Source organism: Paralichthys olivaceus, chromosome 9, assembly GCF_024713975.1.
Source record: "Paralichthys olivaceus isolate ysfri-2021 chromosome 9, ASM2471397v2, whole genome shotgun sequence".
In the NCBI taxonomy this organism is placed as follows: Eukaryota; Metazoa; Chordata; class Actinopteri; order Pleuronectiformes; family Paralichthyidae; genus Paralichthys; species Paralichthys olivaceus.
This window is the reverse complement of record NC_091101.1, coordinates 13257971-13284358: the sequence shown is the minus strand read 5'-3', so window position 1 is coordinate 13284358 and position 26388 is coordinate 13257971. Positions and strand designations below refer to the sequence as shown.

Here is a 26388-nt window from a genome sequence, read left to right as displayed (position 1 = left end):
GCATCATTATGTAAGATAATATGCAACATGCAAACAAAAGGAGCATGACATAGTTGTTATAGAGGTACAAATATATATCAACAAACAGTCATTATAACAGTGATTTATCATCATTGTATTAAAGGGAGGGATCACCACCTCAGTATATGTAAATACAGTCTTTAGTATTATTATATAAACACATACTGCTGTGGATCAATGAGGAAACAAAGGGTTAGAGACAAAGGTTAGAGACTCACATCACTGGATTTTAGTGACTGATGTGCTCCTACTCTGTCAGGTAACAGAAGGAGGCCTGTTTATAAAAGTGACTCTGCCACAGCCTCTGAATCAAACATCTCCGTCCCAGCCCTTCATTTGTGCCCACGAGCTGACAAAACCTCCAGAGATGAATGAGTCGGTCTGCAGATGAGGGTGAAGTCATTTAGAGGTTTACAGCGCTGAGGGAAAATAAAGCTCCTTTAGATGTAATTACGTCCAAAAGTATTTGTCTCCATTCCTCAGTGAGCCAACGCTGACGTCAGAGCGAGATCACAGGTTTACAACTCTGCGTCTCCGGTTTTGCACACTGGGAAAGACTGAGGCTCAAAAATAATGATGGGAAAAGAAGTAGCTTAGAAAATCATAAACTGGCTGACAAAAAATAAAAAAAATAACATCCGAACAATAAAATACTTATCAAATGCAAAAGCTGAATGCATGAATTTTTAAATACATGGGTTTAAACTTGTGTAGTTAAGAGAATTTATATGGGAAGGAATGTTAGAGCAGGGGACTGATCGGTGTGACTGTTTTTCCTTTACTTGGTAAACTTTAATTAAATGAGAAAAGACCACACATGCAGACTGAATATAAAACCAAGTATCATGCATCATTTAAAAAATCTAAGTATGAAGAGAAAAATCAGTCTCTTATACTTCTTGAGAAAAAAAATAATTTTTCATGTCTTACCTTCAGTTTGGAGAAGTGTTGGTTAGGTCTTATGCAGCATGTGCTGTTCTCTCACCATTCAGCGAAGAAATGTGTGTGTGTGTGTGTGTGTGTGTGTGTGTGTGTGTGTGTGTGTGTTGTGAAAGTGCATGTGTTTTCTCCTTGGAAGGTGTTTCCCCATTCTTGTGACCCTTCATCACTCTGACAGAGGAGAGCAGATTGGAGGAGGAGGAGGGGGAGAAGAAAGGGACGAGGAGGGGGAGAAGAAAGGGACGAGGCATGAGTGCATGTGAAGTCCATCGCCGCACAGCGAGTGTGATTTACTGCCTTCAACGCAGAGGAAGAGCAGAGGGCCCAGAGTTTCCTGAGCTGGACGTGGGGGGGCTCGGCTCTCTAAATCCTTCGCCTTTCCAACCCGTGTCTTTTTGGGAAGTAAAAAGAGACACTTGTTTCTTTAAAGTCAAAGTTATGCTCCAAACAATTTCTCTTGCGTTGAGGAGTAATTGCAACATGAAATAAACCAGGCTCTGAAAGTTGGAGAGCCCAACTCGTCCATTCACCCTCTAATTCTCCGCTGCTTGAAATTTTTCAGTAGCTTCTCAACAATGTGAGCATGACCAAGAGGCAGACGAGAGGACTTTGGTAATTGAGGAAATACTTATGTGATTTCACCAAGATATTCCACTTAAACACTTTGAGGCTCTCGTCATTGAACCATGGAACTCATTTAGGCTAAATTGTACGCCAGCAGTAAAAAAAAAAAAAAAACCTCACACACACACTAACAGCGGACCAAACAGACCTACCATGACAACGACAGACACAGCCAAACTCCGCTGACAGATAAAGGAAACAATGGATAAATTAAAATCAAGCCTTTTATTCTAGTCAAAAACACAACACAGATACATTCACATCAAAGTGTTCAAAACAAGGCAACAAGATACACAGTGAACCTCCCTGCTCAGTCCGTCCTCACCTCTCTGCCAAAAAACTACAGATCTGAGATATGAAGGCAGCTAGAAGGGAGGGAGTGTGTGTATGTTTGTGTGTGTGTGATTGGTGTCAGCATGGCAGATGAACAGCGACGGTTCTGAATCGTAAAACGTCCAATGTTCTGAGTTAACAAGACCAGGAAGTAACAACTCCACCTCAACATAAAATGTAAACATAAAAAAAAAAACTAAATCAATTCACACTTTTAACACTAATGTGTCAACAAACCTTCAGCCTAAATTATTTCAAGTAACACTGAAAGACAGCACAGCAGGGTTTTAAAGGACAGGTTCACATTTACTCTTTAAAGCAACACCAACACGCGTATCTGTAAAATGAAAGAATGAACGGTTGTATTGATTCTGAATTGTTTATATTGGTGGCAGGAGAAACTTTATTAAATCTGTGTCAGTGTGACAAAGGGGGACAAAGTCACATGAATAAAGAAAACATTAAAAAAAATATTTCTACATTTCATTGGAGTCCCTGTGATTGGTGGATCGTCTCACGGTGGAGAAGTAAATAAGAAGAGATGCATCTGTGCAAATCTTTCTAGTCATGTTTTAATTCACAGGTAGTTAATGGGACAAATGTGTCTTTGGCACAAACTGTGTGAAGCTACTGTCCCTACCTTCAAGAACAAAATGGTTTACAATGATGAACTAAAAAGTAAAAAGAAAAGTAGCAGAAAGGAAACAATTAATTATCCAGGAGCTGTTGAGACTGACTGGTAGTAAACATTTCCAACTCGCCCTGCCAGTATCATCACCAAACTTCCACTGCTGTTACCAGGCTCCTTAATCAGACTATTAAAGTTTTCTGCTTAACTTTAGCATGTATTTCTATAACGAACACAGACTCTGGATTTTCTCCTCCATCTTTCTTCCATCAAGGATCTTTGCAGCCAGGAGACGGCCAAGAGTAGACTTCACAATGTACCTATGAGCATGTGAGTATAATTTTAAAGGTCCAGTGTGTAAGATTTAGATGAAAGGGAATTTAATGTAGAATAATTTTCATGATGTTTTCTCTAGTTCGTTTCATCTTAATTATATGAATTTCTCTTTATATTTAAATACTTTATATTGACATGGAGGGGACCCTCTCTACCGAGGCCGCCATGTTTTTTACATTAATCCTTTTGAGTTTTTATGACAACTGAAGGTTTCCACAGGTTCTTTTTCAAGTTTGGAAGTGGAGGGTGAGGTGAGGGGTGTTCAGCTGCAACATGCAACTTCAACACTAGATATGACAAAGTTCTACACACTGAACCTTTAAGAATAGAACTTGGAGTAATTCGAACCTGTCCTTTCACTAACAAGTGAAATCTTGGAAGCAAGCCAAGTGGTGATTATCCTCTGGTATAATGCAAACTGTACATGAATCAAATCATTTACAAAATCAACACTTTACATACATGGGGGCTACTGATGTCTATGATGCAGTAACAAATGTGCAATCCATCAAATTAGTCAAATAAATAATCTCTGATAAACCAGCTTAAGTAAACACATGTTTAGATTTTGGTCAGTTCATCACACAGTTACTGACTAATGAGTTCTCATTAGAAGGAGACGCAAAGCAGCAAAGGGAGGAGAGAGGGAGCACAGTGTGCATCTCCATACATGGAGCGGAAACCACTGCACTGAGTCATAGACATGTGCTCGGCCCTCTCTCTCCCACACACACACACACACAGGGGGTGCGTATACAAACAGTAACATCCAGGGGACACACATGTTTTATTCACAGCTAATGTCACACACGTTTTAACTTAAGTTTAAGTTTTGTAAACACTTGTCCTCCACTGAAACACATTCAAGTGTCCATAAATAAGCCACCTCAGGATTCAAAAAAGAAAAAATATATATCAAATTTTCACAAGAGGCAATTCTTGGCTTTACCCTTTTGGAAAAACAAGTCAAACTTATCTTGACAAGTGCTTATTTAGAAAAGCATCAGCGAGGCACTGTTTCATTCAAAGTAGCCCGAAGCTGGACTCATACCTTAATTCTGAGCGACTGAAAAACTAAACAGTCCCTTTGTTATGTTGGTTCACTTCAAGAAAAATCAACAAACATCACTAAATCACTCAGCACCTGAATAAACAGGCGGGTGTAACGTGACTGCAACACGCTGGACAATTATGTCTCCTCACAGCAGTTAGAGGATAAACTAGTGACCATTAAGACATTTCAGATCCACAGTGGAGGAGTTCATTCTGCCACTGCAGGACCTGTTACCTGCTAACACTTGTTTAGAAGTCCAAGGTGAATGCATCATTTTTAAAACTGGTTCTGTGTTGGCTTGAAGAAGGAAGTGCTTCATGTTGCTGGTGACTGGAGTGTCCTTGCAGAGCTGCTGTAGTTCATCACTGAGGTTTCAAAGTGAGTCATTATGATTCGTGATCAGTTCATTTCCAACAGACCTGAAGACAACCAGCATGAAAATCGTTGATTATCTTTGAGTCCCGGACTGGGTCAAAACCAACACAGTGTAGTTTAGGGTCTTTGTCTGGAGGTTACCTGTGGCTGTGTTTTAATCCGTCTCCTCCTCCTGTCCCAGGTCTTTCTGCAGGACAGGTACAACAGACGTCCCCAGCAAACCTCTTCTCACGATGTAGGGACACGAGGGACCACTGGGGATGTCGGCAAAACCTGCAGGATGGAAAGAAGGGGAGATGGAGAGATGAAAAGAAGATTTAGGACAGTAGATGAAGGACAGAGTGTGACAGCAGAGAGAGACCAGCGTAAAAAGCTGGAACCTTTGTTTCTTGTGCTTCTGTAAATTGGCATAGTGTATGTACTTGTGTAGGCCACTGATGTATATGTATGGAGAAAGTCTAAATTAATCAAAAGTTGAAAAATCTCCCTTCCAATCACAAGCTTGTTTGAGGACACTTTGAAAACAAGACATTTGTCTGAAGTATGTTCCTTTAAGCAGTTAGCCAATACAGGACATGTTTTCACTTCAAATATATGAGAAAAGTAAGACCATTAAGGTTTTGTATTTAATGTATTTCCACAATTTTTCACACAACGTAAAATTATTCAAGACAGTTTAGATTATCAGTGTTTACGCTGGTGGAGTTACCTTTCATGACGACCTCTGGCAGCCCATACGGTTCATACTCTGTGTCGTCAAAGGCAGCCGACAGCTGCGTCCTGTTGCGGCGGATTCTTTCAGCTAGACGGGCCGGGTCAGCCGGGATGGGGAAGGAACCTGAAAACAACATCTTGTCTCCTGACTTTGCCCCCTTTGATGATGGGATAGGAGATACAGGAGGTGATTCCACGAATTCATCCTCCTCCTCCTCCTCCTCCTCCTCTTCAGTCTGTGTGTAAGCACAGTGAAGTTCAGATGCTGCTGGAGCGCTGCGAGGATACAAGCTGTCCTCTGTTTGACTGCTGACACTCTTCATGTCTGTCCTGGCTGCTCTCTCTGAGGAGTCATTGGTTGTGTTTATTTCATTGGTTGTTCTGGAAGGGTTTGGTTTGGCTGCCGGATTCTCCGCGGGACACTCTGCTGTTTTGGTTTTAGTTGGTCCTTTGGCAACTTGTTGACCTGTTTTGTCTGATGACATTTGGATGACTTCAGTGTCTCTCTTGTCTTTGTGCTGTGATGGACACGTATCTGACCACTGGACAATGTTTTCTTTCTCAGATTCCTGCATCAAAGCACAAAATACAGCAATTAAATGCCTGAAGGAAATATGTGGACAAAACTGTACATGCATAACTGTAAACAGTAAAATTTAAAGGTGCTTTAACTTCTGATGCAGTCCAATAAATTGTTATTTAGGTCATCATATACTTTGAAGTTTCCCGGAAATATAATAATAATAATAATGCGTCTCATGCTTCCCTGTAGACAGATTTTACATTTTGCCATATTTAGCTTGGTGAAATCTCACTTGGCTACACTTCCAATGAATTTAGTTTTTACCCCATCTTTTATTTTCTGTATAATTACACAGCCCGTTTATAGCAACTTCCTGGGAAATTATGTGGAAAACTATGCTTGAGTGGAAAAACTCAGACGTAAAACTCAGATGTAAAATTCAGACGTCACTCCTTCTGAAAGTTAAAAAAAAAAAAAAGGAAATCACCTTGTCAGGGTCCTGGTTGTATTCCTGAAGAGCTGCAGTCTGTTTAAATTGAAGGCAACTCTTTGGTTCAGGAAGGTTGCTGTGCTGCAGTCTTGGTGTAAAAGGAGAAAAAATGTGTTTATTCTAAAAATACACAGTAAGACAACATACAGTACATTCATCAAACCGTGCAAATATACCCAAATGTATTTAACTTGAGTGCCTCTAATCTAAGTCATTTCCACATTTTCCATTGCTTCTCGCGATCGTGCGAGTTGGTTACCTGGAGAACAACATGCGGCCCGGCAGTTTGTTGGAGGAGCAGGAGAGGAATAACTCATCCTCTCTGATGACTGTCACATTACTGTTGCTCTCCTGAACCTGAGCAGTCGGAGCCTGGCTCTTGGTCCCTGGTGGGATGTGGGTCATCTCATCAGTCTGTAGCTGCTGTGACTGGGATTGTCTGACAGCAGAGTTTTGGTCCTGGTTGTCTTTGTCGGGAAGGTTTTGGTCAAATGTTGGAGCTGGGTGTGAGGCCAGTCTCCACAGAGTGAGCTCCTCGGTCTGCTGCTGGGTCTCCACAGATAGAGCCCGAATCTTCATCTGCAGTGCCACCACCTGGACAGGACAGTAAGTACAAGACTGAATGAAACGGACATTCTTAATAAAACTCAACAAAGTGATAAATAAGTTGATCTTTGTGTTTGTAACAACAGAAAAAATGTCTGGAGCATTTCAGGTGAGGGGAGGTGCCTGGGTAGAGCAGGACATAATGTTAGATTCCAATATGAAAATAACATGTTTCAGTTTACAGCACATTAACACTGGCGTGGGCCTTATTGCCACAAGCTTTTGAATCAAATTGTGTTTCCCAGTTGACATCTTCGTTGGCGTCCTCTACGTGCATCAGTTTCATTTCCACTCACTCACTGTGAGTTCTCCTGACATTTTCCTGTAACATTCTCACATGGGCTCACTCTGACATTTTCCTAGCATTGTTCTATGGTGGTGCCAGGAAAGGATCTAGAGAATATCCAGAGCAACACAAACGTCCCTCTGGATGATTTATGGAAAGTGTCAGACTGTCTAAAAAAACACAGCACAATGTCACTACCTGTTCCTCCAGAAGGTTGATCTCAAGACAAGACACTTCCTCCAGCTGTTCTTCTTCTTTCCTTTTTATTTTGTTATCTTTCATACTAGGTGGCCTCTGTTCTGTCAAGCAGGGGAGAGCAGCATCTCCTGTGTTATGGCTTTGTGTGATTGGGTCTTGGTTTTCACGGTCTGTCTGTAAATCCAGGTTCCTGGTCTCTGACATGGTCCAGCCTTCTATTCTTTGTTTCAGCGGCTGATTCTCCTGTCGCAGAGCAAACAGCTCTGACACCATGTCTGCTCTTCCTCCATCTTGACTGCTCTCAGTCTCCTCCATCACACAAGCAGAATCAAGATAACTATCAGTCTTGTCTGAGTCAAAGGAACCTGGATGTTGTTCACTTAATGCACTTTCCCCTTCCCTGCTAACAGGTGTTGGTGTTTCTGCATCAGTCTTAGTTTGGTCTTCATCTCTCTGTGTAGTAGAATCTCCATCAGCCAGTGATCGTGTAGTGTGAGATATGACAGCTAAGTCCTTTTTCTTGTTTGGTTGTAGCTCTGTGGTCTCCATCGATGTCTCATCTCTACTTTCTTCTCTTTGATCGTCATTCAAAATCGTTTTAACTTCTTGTTCAGCCTTGAAAGCCTGCAGCTCTTGCTTGCATCGTTGCAGTTCCTCTCCCTGGCTGAGGAGGGCACCCTCCTTCTCCTGTAGCTCAGCTAGAAGGCCTGAGATGTGCTGACTCTGCTTTTCAAAGGCCATGGTCAGCTGCTGTGTCTGACGTGTCACCTGAGAAGAAAGAAATATAAGAACAGTGGAAGAGAGAAGAACAAATAATACAACTACACCCTGTTCACCTATATCTGATCATTTCAATCTAAAAACCAAAAATATCAATTTCATAATAAATATTATTCTTCTGCATCACAATACCATCCCTCTGTTCATCCATCTGCTTTCTTCCACCCATCAATCACACATGTGCAGCATGAAGGTGTTGTATAAACAATAATTTCTTTGTAATCCAACTACTCACAGTCCAAGTGTTATGATCTAGTACATAAAATATTTTCTTTGTATTATATAAATATAAGTCGTTTTTCCGTGGCTGGATAAATGAAGTATACCAATGTATTATTTACCTGGCTCTGCAGGGCCTCCAGTTTAACCTGGCTCTGTTGTGCACGTTGTGTTTCCTTAGCTTTCTCCTTGTTCAGGCGATTCACCTCTTTTTCCAAATCTGGGGAGGTAGACCCACATTTCTGGAGGTGAGAAAGTTCTCCTCTCTGGTCTGACCGAGAAGACTCTGCCAGATAGTCGTCCGAATCAGAGGCCACTTGACCCATTTGTCCCTCATCTGACAGAGGCAAGTGTTCGGGGTCTATCACTGTTTGTTCTTCGGGAATGAGATTGGCTGTTGCCTGAGATACCAGCATGTTGAGTTGGTTAGTGGACTGACAGAAGAGAAGGTGCTGCTCTGGAGAAGGGAGGAATTTGTTGTCACAGTGAACAATGTTGGAATTGAGCTCATCACCATGGAGAGTCAGGTACTTCAGCGGGCTGTTAGTAATCAATAGCTTCTCCTCTCCTTCTCTCTCATCTTTTTCTCTGCTGCACTTTAGTTCTTCCAATTCAGCCTTAAGTTCTGCAAGTTGTGTGCTTAGCTCCTTTTTTTCATCTGTGACCATGTTGGTTATTTGGTTCCTCTCCTCTTCCTCTCTCTTTCTCTCCTCATGTTCTAAAGCCAGCTGGGCTTTTACCTCTGCTAGCTGCTTCTTCAGCTGCATATTAAGTTCTATCATTTCACTCTCTCTGTTTTCTAACGCTTTGTTTTTCTCCTCCTGCTCCTCTCTCTCGTTCTTTTTACTCTCTTCCTTTCTGCTCTCCACCTCTGTCTCCAAAGCAGCCACAGCTTTCCTCAACCTTTCTGTCTCAGCCCTCTCATTCTCCAGCTGAGTCCTCCATTCCTTTTCCTGCTCCTCCTTCTCCAAAGCCTGGCTGGAATGTTTGCGGCTAAGCTGTTTGAGCCGGGTCCTGGCCTCTGCCTCAGCCCTTCGTTGGGCTTCCAGGTCCTCCAGTCTTTTCCGGAGTTCTTCACGAACATCATTTATCTCTGAACGCAGCATGGTGTTCTGCCTCTGGAGATCTTCAGAGGCCTTGGCCTGCTCTGGCTTTTCAGAAACATCCATAGAAGTGTTGGTGGGCATACAGAGTACAGGATCAAAGCCAGAGTGCTTCTGTGTTCCAGAGCCGTCACACTCTATCGCCTTATTTCTCCTCATGTTCTCTTCCTCCTTACTTGTCCTCCTGATTCCTTCCCTCTGTAAACCCTCAGACTCTGAGGAGATGGCAGCACAGATGTGTTCAGAGTCGATGCCTTCTCCTGGCTCTCTGTCAGAGGGGTAAGATGCTGTAATCTCTGGTGTTATCTCATCCATGCTCTCCTCCTCCTCCTTCTGTTTGGCTCGCATGGTATCGGTTGTCCTCTTGTGATTGTGAGTTAACATTCGAGAATGAAGAGGGTAAGAGGGCTGAGGGGAGAAACTCTGTCCAACCGGGCAAAACTGCACAGTTTGTGGAGGAGGTGCTGGTGCAGCTTTTTGCTCTGGAGTTTAAAGGAAATAAAAATAGACAGAAGAAAAAAATTACAATTTGTAATAAGCCACACATGAACTGAGAAATATAAATATGCCTTTTGAATAAAATGAATGCATCACTAGATTAGTTGATGGTATTTTGAGAAAATGATAATGTGTCATGAACCAGCAGGAGGCAGCACTGAGGTCAGAGACTGATGTATTAGTGGAGAATTAACATAGCATGAACTGTACACAAGTGAATGTCAAACATTCACACTTAGTCATTACAACTAACTCACTTAAATTATGAATGTCCATCTTTTTTGTGTGTACTCACTAAATTTATCAACAGGGAGTCGACCAGAGTCCTGGTTCAAACCTGTGTTAGCAATTATTTTCCCAAGACAGTGAAAATTATCTAAAATGTGTCTCTTTCAATAATGTGTAAAATTAGCAGTAGCATTATCAGTTTGCATCGCATGCTTGATGGATTTGTCTTCTCTCCTCACCCTGCAGGTCTTTGAGGAGACGCAGGGCGTCGGCTTTCTCCTCTGCCAGTCTCCTCCCCTCCTCCTCCAGACCTCTTTCTCTCTTTCTGCTCTGCTCCAGGCTCACCGCCACACCCTCCGCCTCACGCAACGCATCCTAATGAAAGGGGGGGAAAGTTTGGTGGATTAAGCACAATCAAAATTGGAGTTTTGACTGTTTAGCTTCCTCTGCAGTGTGTTGGTAATGAGTTTTGGTCTTTTAAATCAATTTAAGCATTTCAGACTTTCTAACGTGTAAGGTCACAAGTTTTCTTTATGTGCACGTTCATCCAGATTCAGCATTTAAGTACAGTCGGATATGAAGTGTTGTCAAAGTGACTGCTGGGGGAAATAAGCTTTCCTGGTTTTCTCTCAATGCTACGTCTTTAATAAAACAAAGCAGCTGGATACTCAAATAAGCAACAATTTACTATATTTATAGGCCACTTATTGTCTCAGACTGACATATGACACATCACAGTGTTTTTAAAAATGTACAGAGTTCATTATAAACCCACTGCCCAGATTATGAATAATTGATGCGTGCAGAAAGGACCATCACTAGTGTGCGTGTCTGTGTGTGTGTGTGTGTGTGTGTGTGTGTGTGTGTGTGTGTGTGTATGTGTGTATTACCGTTAGCTTGGCTTGTGTCTGTGCCTCTTTCCTCTGGCTCTCTAGCAGCTGTCCCTCCGTCCACTTCAGTTTTTCTTTCAGCGTCTCCAACTCTTTGTCCAGTGCTTGTTTCTGTAGAGACAGCTGATGGAGAAAATAATAAATCGGCAGCTGCTAGAAAACAGGAAAAATTAAACCCAAAGATAACTGGAGGGAAAGGACGTGAGAAAAAAAAGTCGAGGGAAAAGGGGAAAAAAACACTGAACAGCTGCTGTTGCAGGTGTAGGAATCACCACCAGCAAAGGGAATGGGAGGCAGGAGAGCAATCAGTGATTACCGGCGTCCAATGTATTGTCTACGTCTTTGGGGAATCTACTGAAGACTTAAGCTGATCGGCTTCTCACCAGTGCTGATATTAAGTGCAATCAATTTAAGCTCTCACATTATAATTACTAATCCAACAAACGCGTTGTTACTCTCATGCTTCTTTCACGTCATAAATAACAACAAACACAGTCCAGTGTATTTAACAGGGAGCAAGATATTGCATAAAGCTCATAGTGGAAACTCACTGCTGTAAACATTAGGTAATGTTTTTGTGATGGTTATAATCAACATTCGTAGATTGCAGGATGTTAATTATCCAAATAATTCTAAGAAAGCCCAGAACAGCCAATTTGGAAATTAACCCAATTTTAATGTCATAAATAGTTTAACTTACTAATTTCTTCAGACATGAAAGTAATTTTTACAGAGAGAAATAGCAGGAACTGTGTATTTTTTTTTAAACTTATTTTGCAGAGATTGTATTAAATTATTGAGATTGTATGGGTTACTCACTGAAACTACATGCATGAGGAAAGAGTAAAATACACTCCATAAAACGGCAGAGTAAAATATTCACACGAGTTGAATTAAATGTACTATCAGAAGCAACAATTAGATTAAACCCAAACTGTGCCTCTATTGTGTGTTTACTCTGTGTCACCTTATCAGCTATAACAAGATAACATCTGTGTGGTTTACAAAGGGCTTACAGTGAGGTTTTAATGGATACTGTGGGTAGAATGAAAGGTCATTGCTAAGAATTTTTACACCATGTCTAAAAGTGTAGGAATTCGTGGTAGGAGGCTTACCCTTGTGCAGAGATTAAAATCTATATTATTGTTCTGCTGATTAATAAAACCAAATTCCACCAGGTAAAAGAAATCCAAATAAGAAAATGGAAAAAACACTGTCTTTAACCATAAACACACTCCTCCTCTACATTCATGCAACTCGACTCAAACACACACCTTTGCACAAATGCTCAAACCCTCTTCACCCTCATCCCATAGCCATGCCTTCACGCCTCACTCGATGAGAACGGATTATTCCTCACACACAAGTTACGAGTTATGAGTTTATTTTCATGCTTCACTGACCAAAGCATTCTGCATCGTCAAACACAGTCACACTGTCATTACCTTCGCCGCTCAACCTTTCCACTGGCGAGAAACCGAGGGAGAGGAGGGCGGAGAAAAGAGCAGGTGGGGGAGAAAAAAAGAAACACAGAGAGCAAGAGAGTGAAACAAAGAGTGAGAGAAAACAACAAGGGCAAGAAGGAAGCGTGTGAGAAGAAGTCAGAGACGTTATTATTACTGACGTTTGGTACAAATAATACAAGTCCCAGGAGAAAGGAATTGAGGAGAGGGGATGGCGACAGAGAGTAGGAAAGAGAAACAGGAAATAGCTGAAAAAACAGAGCAGAGATAAAAACTAAAATATCAACAATATAAGCACAACATAATGGTGGTGCTAAATTCACAGTGTTTACACAAATGGGATTTAAAAATCCTCTTATCTTATCTTGGTAAATCCATTAGTATGAAAATATATACTAGAAGGATTGTTTGCCAAGTCCATGTGTTTGATTGAGGTGTCTGATAATTTACCTTGTCATTCTGAGCCTGCAGGGCATTGTGAAGCGTCCTGGCCTGCTGCAGCTCCTGGTTGAGCTTATTCAGCTCCTGCTGATGCTGCTTTTCGAGCAACTGCCTCTCTTTCTGGAGCTCCAACGTATCCTGAAGGCAACACACAAGCATCTCTGATGTAAGCTCCTATCTTCAACTGTAATGTGGAACAAGGCTGAACTCAAACTTAGTAACCAGATGTTTTCCCTCGCTTCCTTCAGTTTCTCCATGTGTCTATCGTCCATCTGTCCCTGTCTCACCCTCTGATGTTGTTTCTCCATCTCCTTGGTGCGCTGTTGGTGTTGCAGTCGGCTGCTCTCTGCATTTTGCCTTTGACACCGAAGCTCCTCTTGTAACTGCTTCAGCCTTTGCTCAGCTCCTGATGTCTGCAACACACAAAAAAACAAAAAACTAAGAAATTTGTCATATATTCAACTACTCTGAGGCTGTTGTTGTGAAATGTTAAAATTTGAGACACTGCTTCTAAACTAATCTGCCAAAGTGTTATAACTAGTTAGTGGTTTTATGTGGTGGTGATGTGTTTCACTGTTTCTAACTTTGTGTAACTTGTATATCAGGAAAGCATAAACATTTTAAGAGCTGATTGTAGCTAATAATAAGAGAGTTATTGGTAGAAATGCATCCTCTCTCCACATCTCCACAGCATTCTAGACTGTTCGCTAAAACAAAATATTTGCTTGATTGTTTTACACCACAAAACACACAAGGTTTCACATGTTCAATTGTGATAATAACAGAGTCACACGTAAAGTAATACAAACATGTTTGTCATTTTAAGGGAGGTCAAAAAACAATGTTTTGACAAGGCCAATGCCCATTTTATGATAAAAACAGCAAAGCCTCAGGAATATGCACCAGCATGAAACATATTTGTTTTCAGTATCAGTAGCACCAGTTCTGTGTTTTTTACCCGTTCGCTCTCCTGGGTGATGCGTGTGTGTGCCAGACTGAGCTCATCTCGAGCTTTCTGCAGGCTGATCTCCCTGGAAGTGACATCTTTCTTGCTTTGCACCAGGTCGTTCTGAATGGACTTCAACGTCCTGGTCTTTACAGACAGCTCCTCCTCCAGACAAGACACACGATTCTTTATCTCTGATAAAGATACTGGTGTATGGAGCAAACACACAGACATAGTAGTAAATAAGCTGATAAAAAATTATTAACCACAAAAACCCTTTTAAATACACCACTGAGACAATTAATAAAACCCAAATAATACAATTGAAAAGAAATATAGTTTGAAACCATCAATGGAGGGCTAAGGAGGGAGGTTAGGAAAAAAACAAGACATTCATTCTCGAGGGACATGATTATTACGTTGGAAGACATTGCACCTGCACAGTTTTTAATGACAATCCTATATTTGCATAAAACAAGAGTCATCAGTAGATGACAGATCCCCTGCAATGTCCTGATGATAACTATTTCAGCCCATGGGTGAAAGGCAATGGAGAGGAAACAGTTAATAAAACTAACACTGATATTATCAGCTAGAGTTGGTTGATTTCTTACAGCTGACCTCCAACAGCAGCACAGCAGCAACACACAGTTGGGAGCCATGTCAAATAAGGTCAATCCATACAGACTGACTCACTGACAGCTGTCGATTACAAAGCAAGGGATGAAATCAATTTCCTGACTGTCCAATATGTTGGGTTTTTTTGCCCCATACAGAACTTATGCAAGGCCAACTTGTAAATGTACTGCTTTTTTTCCGATGTGTTAACAGATTTATTTTGATCTTTTCCAGGTTTTTTTTTATATTTACCATAAAATCCTATTAAGATGAAATGTGAAAAAAAGCACAACTAAAGACACACACACACACACACACTGCAGCTGACTAAGTATTAGGTGTAGGAAGAGCCACTCTACAGTGGCGCCAGCAGGAGTCTCCAGCTGAGCCAGTGATTTCTACACAGCCTGTTATGTAACAAGTGCTGTTGACGTTATACAAAGTACACGACATTCAGGGTGATTACATTGCTTTACTTAAGCTGACTTTAGTGCTGTGGCCTCACCTAGAACTGGAGACTAAATTAAAACAGATGAAATGTCATCATTATTTTGGCTCTTATTGCTCAAAGCAAGAACACAACAAAAACTGCACTCCAGTGAAATTACTCAATGACTGTCAGTGTCTAGTCCTAATCGAGAAACATACGTCCAGCTGCTTTTTGTAAAAAGGAAGTAAAATCAGCTTTGGCTAAAAGGCAATGGTCATCAACAAATTATTCTAACTAGAACTTGCTGGTCATCTATAAATAAGAATTTAAGACCATCTGTGATTGAGCCTTTCCTGCTTTGACTCAGACTCTGGAACAACACTCCTATTGATACAAGGTTGGTCAACAATGTTAATTGTTTTTAACAGAATCTTTTGTACTGATAGTCTTTTAATTGGCATCTGTAAAATGCCGCATTTGAGCTATAACAAACATCCTACATTTAAGTCTAAATTATAAAATCAAACCAGAATTACTGAGGTAAATTGATAGCAAGGGCTGCAAATAATGATTAATTTCATTGCCAAATATTCTGCATATTAATTATAATTCATTATTTAATTAATTACACATGAAAAATAAAAAATGTCCATTAAAATATCCAAGAACATGTAGGATGTCTTACAATATTTCGTTTTGTTACATTTTTTAATATTATATTTACTGTAACTGAAAGACCAAGAAAAGCCGCAAATTATCATATTTGAGAACATTGAGCCATTGAATAGCATATTTCCTATTTAATCCTGATGTAAGATTCAAGCTGCCAGGCTGAGCTGTGTGTGTTTATTTTCAAACTGCAGATGGGCAAAACCCATTGGTGCACTGTAACCAAGGTGTCATCATGTGGCATCCACACTCACTGTCTCCCTCTGTCCTGTGGTCCTTCTCTTTCCCACAAAGCCCCACTGCCAACTGGCCTTGACTGATGACATCAGCGCAGGGTGTCTCCGGAGAGGTTGGGGACTGTCTCCTGTTTGTTGGCCTGGTGTCATCCCGTTCCCACGGAAACCCAGCCAAGGGAGTGGAGAAGGACTCTGATTGGTCAGACGGGTGGCGGTGGGGTGTGCTCCTGTGCTGTTGTCTTGGCAGTGAAGTTGTGGCCATGTCTGAGAACTGGAGCCGTTGCTGAAAGGAGGAGAGAAGAATTAGATAAAAAAAAGGAAGGTGTGAGTCTGAACATTTTAGCAAATTTACAAGAGGGATCCAGGACTCAAGCTCTTTGTTTTTTTATTACTTAAAAAAAAGATTTTATTGAAGAATGACTCACTCCTGTTGTTTTTATGATTCAAGAGTAAACACTATAAAAATCTGTTGAGCAGGGATGGGGAACGTCTGACCTCTGGACCATATACGGACCAAGAGACAATTCGATTCAGCCAGTGAGACAACTCAAAATACATAGAACAAATAAGCAAAAGCATAACGAAAAAAGAAAGTAAGTTTATCTTGAGGAACTCAGATTACTTGTCGAAAGATACCTAAAAAAACTTTGATGAACACTCCAACAAACTTTCAGTTTTTCCTGTATGGCCAGCAATGAAACATCAGACATGACAAATACCACTCAAACAGTGTTTTTCTGTTTGTGGAATTGCTGTCTTTGCAAGCCATGGCACTAACATAGGTGAGGAAATGTTGATTTATATTCTGGCACTTACCCGGGTGTGCTTGCTCTGTGCTTCCTCTCGACGCCCCAGCTTCTCCTCCTCCTTCCTGCTTCCTACAGGCCAACAACACAACATATGGATTGGACCTACAATACCAATCACCAACACTAAACAGAAACATCAGCAGCAAATAACCGAAGTGGTTTACTGACATGTGAGAAACACAACAGTCCCCAGAGAGTGAACAGCTGGGAAAGGATAGGGGATGAGGGAGTTTATTTACAGCACATATGTTCCCTGGGGAGTCTTGTGGTTTTATGTTTAATTTTCCAAACTATGCAGAGCCTTAATGATAAGATAAAGACAAATGGATATGGGAGAGTAAACATGGGAGTCATAAAGTTACAGGGCCGTACCATTATGTTCCCAGGGTGAGGATGTATTCCAGCAGGGAGTTGAAAACAGAGTGGTATCCGCCAACCTGCTGCTGTTCTGCAGCTTCTCAAGCTCGGCCTCCAACCTGCCAGAAAGACAAACATTGGTCCAATGAAAGAGATGAAGGATTTGTCTTTTAATATGCCACAATAAACCTTTACTAACAACTGAGAATGATATCAGTTTCATGTTATCTGAAAAAGTAGGCAAGGAAATAACAAAGAAACAATGGGCCTATTATATTTTCATTCTGCAAACAGTAGCCTTTATTTAGCATTAACTATTCTTTACATTAGGAACCGACTAATCTTAGTTTCACACTAATCATGCCAATTCACAATGCTAATCGGATCTGTTCCTTTCACTGCTCTATTATAATAGTTTGGGATTTACTGGACATCATCAATTGGTTTGATGTTGTCAATATTGTTAATGTTATCCATTTGCCTTTTGCAGGGAATTCATATTATTTTTCAGATGTATGAAACAAGGCAGATACCAATACCAATCATATTTACTGCTAATCTAAATTCTAAACTCTTCTGAATGAGAATGCAAAATGCATTAAATGAGACACACCAGAGAGAAGCCCATTGTTTTAGATGATTTCCTGTGGTGCTAACCTTTTGACTTCCTGGGTGAGTTTGTTGTTGAGGGTGCGGGCAGCATCTAGCTGACCCTCAAAAGAGCAGACTTGTGCCTGCTTGGTCTGCAGCTCCTGGGCCAGGCACTCACTGCTGATCACAGCTGTTTTGGCCTCCTCACGAACATTCTGGAGCTCTCTATGCACAGAGTGGAGCTCCGTGCGCACCTCGTCATACTAAAGAGGAGAGGGGAGGTCTATAAGTTAGGAAAGCAAAAACTGAAAACAACAAATCCTATGAGAGATGACTGACTATGACAGTGTATGGCAGAATCATACATGTCAGGTACAACTGATTTACTTATTAAAGACTTGTTATCACTCAATGCTCATACACTTGTTACCATCTTTTAATGGACAGATATAAAACAGACAAATATAACTAAGTGTCACACTAAGTTACATTCGGTTTTTATATTGAAACCAGGGTGTGGCTGACTGAGGAGCACTATACTTTAGTAGTATGCAACATAATGTTTTAATAGACACATGATCCAACCACACTTTATCTGGCTTGACAAGAATATAAACTTTGATGAGAGAAATATGAGAAATAGCCCAACCACACACTAACAAACCAACTCTGAAGCATTATATCCAGATGAATTAGTTACTTATGAACTAAACTTCCATACTTCTGTCTAAATCATGAACTGTATATAAAGATGGATGACATGTCTTCAGTTTCTCCCACTATCCAGACATGAAGCCAAAATAATTCAGATAAAGCTGCCACCTTGTCCCCATTAAGTTATATGGACCCAGCGCAGTAGCATTCAAGGGATGGAGTAGTGAGGTCCCGCCTATACAAGCAGTCGACCAATATAAGAGCTACATAATGACAAAACACATCTTTGAGAAAAACAATTTTGACGCGACTTCTTCATTTGGTCCATGTCCCACCCACTAACATGGGGGAGCCAGGTTTATGACCTAAATTGCAGCCAGCCGACATAAGACCCTTTGGCTTCAGTCATCCATCTTTATATACAGTCTATGTTCAAAATCAATCACACTCTTGATGTCAGCACCTCTGTATATTTCAGCTCATATGTCACAATAATACATTTAGCAGAAAACAGTGAAAGGTAAAATGGTTCCCAACACTTGACCTGATATAACCAACAAGACTGATTTTACCTTTAAAGTCTGTTTTTCGAGGCTAGTCTGGATGTTGTCCAACTGCAGCTGTTTCTGCTTGGTCTCTCTTGACAGTCGCTCGTGTTGAACCTGCAGCTCCTTCACCTTTTGCAGGACCCGTCCAGACAGGCCCACTGTCCAGTCCTCCTCAGCCCAACTCATCTCTCTCTGTCTGGGTTTGACAAGATTGGGAGACAACATCAGCACAAAAAAACTCAAATACGATTTTTTTTTTACTTCTAATTTTGATATATAAAACAATCTGGGGAAAGTATTTTCTTTCTAATCTAAACTTCTAATCTAGGAAACAAGCCAGCTGACCTGTCCTATTGCTGTTTGACATATTCAGAATCAGCCATGGGAGGCAGTGGGTGGAGTGAAGAAACCAGCGACTCACAGTCTGAAACAAAGACGAAGTACAGGCCTGATAAATAAGGAGCAGGACTGCAGGTAGGTTGATCCAATCCATAACACACTTATTCAAACATGTTTCATCTGTGCCTGTGGCTGTGTGTCCTGTCTTGAATATGTTACGCTGCTAAGGCTTTGATCCCTTGAGGAGACGCTGGTTGTCACCGCTGGGCAGCTTTGACTCAGTTTTCCAACACAAGTCATCTGCAATGTTCCAACGGCTCTTCACGTTGAACATAAATCCCTTCTCTCTCTCTCTCTCTCTCTCTCAAAGTCCTGCAATAACAGCTACATGTTCACATAAAACCAAAAGTTTTTACTCAAAATGTCACATCTGACTACTGCCTGCAAACACTGCATTTACCAGCTCTTTGTATAATGCAGGTAAACAATGTATATACTATATCCACACACATACTCTATAAGCAGTGGTAGGAGGGAGAGTGTCAGTGTTATGAAAAGTATGATTGAAAATGTCTGGCCAAACCTGTACAGTTTGATTCTGAACCCTGTTTTGACTTGCATTCCAGTGTCAAGGCTATTTACAGCCTCCAGTCAGACAGTTTCCACCATAGCTCACAGGTTGTGTCACTTCGTTTACCTGCCACTGAAAACAACAGGCACAGATATTAACCTGAACTGACAAAAGTATTAGTGAAATATACAACACAGACCTGGGGTGCACAAAAAGTTTTTTTTATTGGAGGGATTTCATGAAGCTGACATGTTAAGCCTTGTATTCATGAGAACCAGAACCTAAAAGCAACATTTGGTTTTATATAGGCTGCAACAATCAATTGTTTTCAATAATCTATCCATAATTCTCATCATCCATAAGCTGTAGTTTAATGTGAAAAAATCAATTTCTCTGCAGAGTCCAAGGTAACATCTCAAATTTGGTTATGTTGTCCGGGTAACAGTCTAAAACACACAACTATTAAATTATCGATGGTGCAACAAAGAGAAAAGTAGTAAATCCTCACATTAATGAGAAGGATGGGGCAAATTATTTTGGGAATTTTTCTTAGATAACCAACTTTGAAATCAACCAATGACCAAAACTGTTTCTAGGTAATTTTCTGTCCTCAACTAATCATTTCAGTTCAATTTTGCATCATTGATCAGCCCTCATTCGAACAACCTCCTGTATCTGTTAACATGACTGTCCACGATGGTTTCACAGTCAACAGCCGTTTGTCAAGCTGGAGACATGTTGGTTGCTTCTCTGACCTTGTGGTCTAGACACATTTTGTGTACTTGCAACATCAGTGGTTTGACTCCAGCTGGAGACCTATGTTGAATGTCATCCCCCCTGCAGCTCTCACCCTGTGTTTCCTATTTATATCTTCTATTAAATGTCCTTTGACAAAGTTGGAGACAGACACGTGTGACCAAAGTCCCAAAATGAATCATATGCAACAAATAGTGTTTGCTCCAAGAAGCAGACAACGGACACCCAAAATAACCACATCATAAATGAAAAAACAGCAGTACGACATTGCTCAATATACAAACAACAAAATAGGTCTCAGCAACTAAACAATCTGGATAATTATCACAGGTGTTTGTGATTCTCTGCTCATAAAAAACACACTACCACCAAAACCTTCACTCGGGAGCAAAAATGTCACATTTAACATGACAATTATCAATATTAACCGATCAGAACATTTAGATCTTATTATCACTTTGATCCATATTGTCCAGCGCTACCAAGACCTAGAAGCAGACAAAGAAGAGGGTTTTATAGACACCTACAATAACCACATCATAAACCACAACAGCTGTGTGACATTGCTCAATGTGTAAACATTAAAAGAGGGCTGAGCAATACAACAGTCTCAATAATCAATTATCACAAAATCCTTTTCATCAATAGCAGTATATCTGTATATTGCTGATGCATTGAACAAGCACAAAGAGGACACATAATTGTTCTACCTCGAAAAATGTTTTGCTGTTAATCAAGTGTTGTTCTCTGCTCAAAAAGAAGAATTCAAACCCACAACCTTCACTCAGGAGCATTAATCAATCTTTAAAATTCAAAAAAATAACAACACCTGTATCATGATTATTATTTATATCGCCTGATTTAGACTTTTTTTTATATTGATAAAGTTTGGCCATGACATCCAGCCCAACTACGACCTAAAAATAGATAAATGCATCTTACAAGTAATAAATGTTTGTTTGTTCCGACAAGGTAGAAGGATTTTCAGACACCACAATAACCACATGCTAAACAACAGCTGTGTGACATTGCTCAACAACATGATCAGAACACATGAAACAACATGTCAGTGTGTGCACACTGTGTGAAGAGCTATCTGATAGCTCAGTCTCGTTTGACACCTCCATGAATGAAGGGAGCAGCTTATCTTCCACAGATACATCGATGAGTTGATCGATCCAGTGGATCCAGAGGTTGGCCGCTGGCCAGTGTTCAGTGTGATCACGAGGTTCAAACAAAACAAAAGACAACTCACATCATCCACAGAACAGACGTGTCAGTTAAACATCCCCGTGGACAGTGTCAGAGCCACAGCAGCTGCCTGGCCGTCCCCCCTCTGTCTGTGGGCAGCGTTTGGTCCATCAGAGACTAAGTGACAACTAACTTAGCCGTGTAGCTACACGCTAACCCAGAAGCCACTTGGAGCTAACCCAGCTCTAAAGCTACTTACCGACGCTGAGAGGCGGTTACAAAGAGCCGCCAACAGCCGGGCGGGAGCCCGCAGGCGGACAGCGGGAACGGAGCTCTGATACCGCGGGTTAAACCTCCAGCACTGACCCGGTGTTCACTACCGACAGAGTGAGTTTGAGCAGAACCGACATTGTGACTGACGTTAACTGACACTGTCTCATTTCTGACCTGTTTCTGACCGTGTGTCTTTGGCACGAGGCGGGGCGGGGGCTGGTGACGTAGCGCGCTGTTTTGGGCTGGGCTGAGGTTGGAGGAGCGCGCGACGAACCGCGGATGACCTCTAGTGACAAATCCAACTAACACACACCTCACTAGTTTCACTGCTCATCAGAGACACCACTGCACTTCACTTCACTTCACTTCACTTTACTTTGCTTTACTTAACTTTACTTTACTTTACTTTACTTTACTTTACTTTACTTTACTTTGCTTTGCTTTGTTTAACTTAACTTAACTTAACTTAACTTTGCTTTGCTTTACCCTACTTTAATAAACTCTACTTTACTTTATCAAACGTTCCTTAACTTAAAGGTACAGTGTGTATAAGTGATATCCAGTGTTGAAGTTGCATGTTGCAGCTGAACACCCCTCACCTCACCCTCTCCTTCCAAACATGAAAAAGAACCTGTGGTAGCTTCAGTTGTCATAAAAACTCAAAAGGTGTTTAGTTTGTTCAGTCTGGACTAATGTAGAAAAACATGGCGGCCTCAGTAGAGAGGACCCCCTCCATGTAAATATAAAGTATTTTAATATAAAGGACCTTTTCTGGGGTAAAGAAAACTACTATTTGTACAATTTAGATGAAACAAACTTGTGAAAACATCATGAGGATTATTCTACATTCAATGTCTGCCAATAGTTCCCTTTCACCTAAATCTTACACACTGGACCTTTAACGTTATTTTACTTTATTATTTTATTTTACTTAGTTACGTTTTGTCATTTAGAATTATAGGATTATTATCATCATTATCATCATCATTGCCATATTATAGTAATAATAATAATGATTAGTGGTAGTAGTAGTAGTAGTCGTAGAAGTAGTAGTAGAAGTAGCACAACAACAATTATTTGTTTATAGTCTGTAGTCTATAGTGTCAGAATAATTTCGATTCACCACCTACTTAAACCCAATGGTCAGTACTTGAGTAAGTTTTGATTTTGACAAGGTTTTTTGGAGAAATCCAACAGAATTTGATCTCCAAACCCTTTTCCCAAATAACATTATATAAAATTATGATTGAAAGCGACAGAAACATGTAGTAAAAGTGTTATATGATTTTTAAAGATACTGTTTAAAAACTGCACTAAAATATATAAAATATTCTTAAACTAAATCCAACTATGATTCTGACAATGAAATATTAACATATTTCACACTTCACAGGGTCTATATATTTTGTGTCTTTAGAATGTATATGACTTAATGTTCTCTGCTAATGTATACACACACAAACACACACACACATACACATATATATATTTATATATATATATCAGTATAAAGATATAGATTAGTAGTAATAGCTCCTCGGCACCTTGTCTCTTGAATTATATGATGAGAGAAGCTTGGAAAATGTAATCATTGTCCCTCTGACAGTTTGTGACTGTGTTTGACTGGTGTTATGTTGTGTCTCTGATGTTGGAGGAAAACAGCGGAAGGATTTTTTTTTTGGCTTTATTGTACCTGGTACTTGTAGCAACAGCCATGATGAAAGTAAAAAAAAAACACTATTCAAACCACACTGGTTAAAATGTCACAGCCATTCCCATTACAGCAGTAACAGCACCCACTGTAGGCAACTGTAATTAGATTATAATCATTTTCCAGGTAGCCTCTGGATTTGGTTGTAATCTGGGATTTGATTGCTAAGTGCTGAGTGGTGCGGAATCCCAGGAACTAGTCTGTGGTTACTTTACGATACCATGTGTATGCATACACCATATGCAAGAGAAACACACTGCTAACACCTGAGAGTTTATAAGTGTGAGAAGTAGAGATTATGTGGGTGGTCATGTAATCTTAATGCATGACCATAACAGTTTGGTAATTACAGGTGTACGAAGGATTATCGTCTGCAGAGTATTTTTCAGTATGTAATTTTAAAGGATTGAGCTGGGTGTGATAGCAGCAGCCCAACAGACTGAAACCAGAAAGAATGCTGATTAAAATTGAATGAAGGCCCAGTCGGGTCTCTGTCAATGGAAGTGGTTTGAGGTATCTTTGAGCAAGTAAGTATGAGCTGAATAGCTTTAACAGACTTATAAAAAGAAGGCTAACCTAGAAAACACATGCAAAAGAAATTCAAGGGTTTAAATGAAACATAAACAGCTTTATTATCCATGCATTATGCCATTATGTAAGCCACCCCCTATGAATTTCACACACACACACACGGGGTATGCTCATGCCATGAGATAAGCTCATCCCGTCACTCACTCTTTATTAGCACAGGATTACATTTATTCTCAATCCCAAACTCACACAGACACTCAGTATAATACATACACTGTCTGCCAGGGACCATCAAGGGTAGCCAGGCAGTCAGGTCGCTTTTGGATTGTCTCATGTTAATGGAGGCCTGTTGTTCATTTGGCTGCTAACAGAGGTTTTTACCCAGAGACAGGTGGATTTCTGTCAGACAAGAGTAAACCACAGCTTTGTGAATTCAGTTTCATGAAGGTAAGACAATGATCGAACTTGTTTGACCAGACAACAGGTGATCTGTACTGATCAGTGAGCTATTTGTATTCACTCAGTTATATGTAATATGATTACAGATGAAATTAACCTGCAGTGGAGTTTGTAAAGTATATCAGAGATTTCTGTCTGCATATGAAACCTTAAATGTATTTACAGTAATTTATTTGCATCTAAAATGTACATGCAATGGTCTGAACTGTTTTTTATCTAACAATGTAATTCAGAAATACAATACAACCACATCCAGATATAAAGGATGTCCATCTTCCCCAGATGTTTCCTTGGTCTGCGGTTTTCTCCCTTGAGCCTAAAGTCCCTGGTCAGCGCACCGCTGAGGAGCTGGTAACCAATACTCTGATGTTGGAGCTGGGGGCCATGGTGAAACGCACCGAACGCATCCGTTTAGAAAGGATGGCAGAGGGCCGCCGCCGTCGCAGCTCCTCCACTACAGCCGACTACAGCTGGCTGGCCAACACCCCCACCCCACAGCCCTATGAGCTGACCCCCAGTGACCTGCTGGAGCTGCAGGACCTCTGTGCCAAGATCCCTCCGGCACAGTGTGGCCCTTTGATCGTCAGGTGAGGAAGAAAAATAGGGAGACATAGTAGTATAAGAGAGAGAGAAAGATGTGACATGCAGACAAGTACATGTGGAAAGATACAAAGAACTAGGAGAAGGAGAGCCAAAGGCAATCACAGAGACTGAAAGAGAGACGGGCAGAAAGGAACGCAGCATGAAGAAGAAGCAGATGAGGAGAGAGCTGCAGGGTTTCAACCTAATCCCTGTAGAACCCTTCACTAACCCAGAAAGTGAGCTGATACTTTCATAACCTAATTCTTTCCTAAGAGACAATAGTACTTGCATGACATCTTATAAATGAACATATGCAGGGACTAACACGTTAGGCAAAGCAGGCTTGACTTCTAACTGTTATTAAGTAATTCCCATTAAGTTATGTTTAATTTTCTACGTATTGAACATTATTTTTATCTTTTCCACCTTCCGGTACAATTTAATATAATTAGGCCTCTATCCTACCACAGGCGTTTTTAGAGATTTTGGACTTCTTTAATAACTGCCCTTTAGTCTACACATATCTATCTTTGTCATCAGCTTTGCTATTCTGACCTCATTCTGGTCGTGCTTTGAGGTGATTCATTCTAAAGCTTGGTAAATGTATGTGTTGAGTGATCCTGTTGGTCCTCATCATCACCATTCCTTATTCCTCCTGCTGCAGGTTCAGGAGGCTGGTGTCGCAGATGGAGCCTGAGGTTCAGGAGGTGGCCCGGCTTTTTCGCTCAGTACTGCGCGACTGCGTGGACGAGATGAATGGAAACGAATACATTCAGACACAGGATAATGTGTTTGAGAAGCAGCAGCGCAGCAAGAGCCTCTCCTTCGTAACTTTCCGTACAAAGTTTCGCTCGGGGTACTTCTTCAAGGGCGGAGGCCTGAGGGGCTCCAGGGGGAACCTGCAGCAGCAGGTGGACTGGTACAACGAGGAGGAGGAGGAGGAAGAGGATGGAGCAGAGGAGGAGGCCATCAGGGCCAGGGCAAGGAAAGGAAGGAGCAACAGCATGCCAGAGATTACCCCTATGGAGCAAAGTGCCCTGGGTTGAGAGGAAGGAGGGAGAGTGAGGTCAATCCAGAAGGGGTCTTGGAAGGATAACAGAGGGCCAACATAAATCAGGGGGAAGGAGTGACAGGATAAATATTTTAAAAAAAGGTTCACTAGATTTCCTCTTATCTGGCCACTTTTGAAATATCAAAAGAGAGAGGAGGCCAAAAAAAGTACACTGTACAATAGCTGATGAACTTTAGTCTGTCACAAGAAGCTTTATTGGTCTCATTTCAACATGTGTGAAGAAGAGTGGTAAACATTTTGTTTTGTTTTGCTGATGACCATCCAAATAAAATACAAATGTGAACCTCATGGTGGCG

At 40.9% G+C, this 26388-nt stretch overlaps 2 protein-coding genes across 5 annotated transcripts; one reads left to right on the top strand and one right to left on the bottom strand.

Moving 5' to 3' along the window:
• Nucleotides 1-1790: 1790 nt before the first annotated feature.
• On the bottom strand, nucleotides 1791-21863 carry LOC109639459 (centromere protein F). Of its 3 annotated transcripts, none has more exons than XM_069531112.1 (19): nucleotides 21724-21863; nucleotides 18953-19031; nucleotides 18632-18803; nucleotides 17472-17668; nucleotides 16830-16933; nucleotides 16465-16526; nucleotides 15667-15931; nucleotides 13708-13901; nucleotides 13037-13162; nucleotides 12759-12887; nucleotides 10846-10968; nucleotides 10195-10330; nucleotides 8249-9711; nucleotides 7128-7895; nucleotides 6297-6631; nucleotides 6035-6125; nucleotides 5020-5593; nucleotides 4452-4583; nucleotides 1791-4354 (listed from the first exon to the last, which is right to left on the bottom strand). In XM_069531112.1, the coding sequence occupies exons 3-18, from the start codon at nucleotides 18791-18793 to the stop codon at nucleotides 4465-4467; spliced, it is 4848 nt and encodes a 1615-aa protein (XP_069387213.1). In that variant the 5' UTR covers nucleotides 18794-18803; nucleotides 18953-19031; nucleotides 21724-21863; the 3' UTR covers nucleotides 1791-4354; nucleotides 4452-4464. The 3 variants fall into 3 exon arrangements, with proteins under 3 accessions (XP_069387213.1, XP_069387214.1, XP_069387212.1); XM_069531113.1 differs by lacking the exon at nucleotides 21724-21863 and adding an exon at nucleotides 21529-21547; XM_069531111.1 differs by lacking the exons at nucleotides 18953-19031; nucleotides 21724-21863 and adding an exon at nucleotides 21529-21649.
• Nucleotides 21713-26162, top strand: LOC109645140 (protein RD3). Of its 2 annotated transcripts, none has more exons than XM_020110700.2 (3): nucleotides 21713-21851; nucleotides 24721-25025; nucleotides 25685-26162. In XM_020110700.2, the coding sequence occupies exons 2-3, from the start codon at nucleotides 24721-24723 to the stop codon at nucleotides 26064-26066; spliced, it is 687 nt and encodes a 228-aa protein (XP_019966259.1). In that variant the 5' UTR covers nucleotides 21713-21851; the 3' UTR covers nucleotides 26067-26162. The 2 variants fall into 2 exon arrangements, with proteins under 2 accessions (XP_019966259.1, XP_069387217.1); XM_069531116.1 differs by lacking the exon at nucleotides 21713-21851 and adding an exon at nucleotides 24284-24426.
• Nucleotides 26163-26388: the final 226 nt, after the last annotated feature.

Bases quoted from the DNA above. Each gene is read 5' to 3' on its own strand.
- LOC109639459 (XM_069531111.1), bottom strand. The intron at 16,527-16,829 runs GTACGGCCCTGT...GTTGGCCTGTAG, and splicing joins CTCACCCTGGGAACATAATG to GAAGCAGGAAGGAGGAGGAG. The intron at 12,888-13,036 runs GTGAGACAGGGA...TGTTGCCTTCAG, and splicing joins TGGAGAAACAACATCAGAGG to GATACGTTGGAGCTCCAGAA.
- LOC109645140 (XM_069531116.1), top strand. The intron at 25,026-25,684 runs GTGAGGAAGAAA...CTCCTGCTGCAG, and splicing joins TGTGGCCCTTTGATCGTCAG to GTTCAGGAGGCTGGTGTCGC.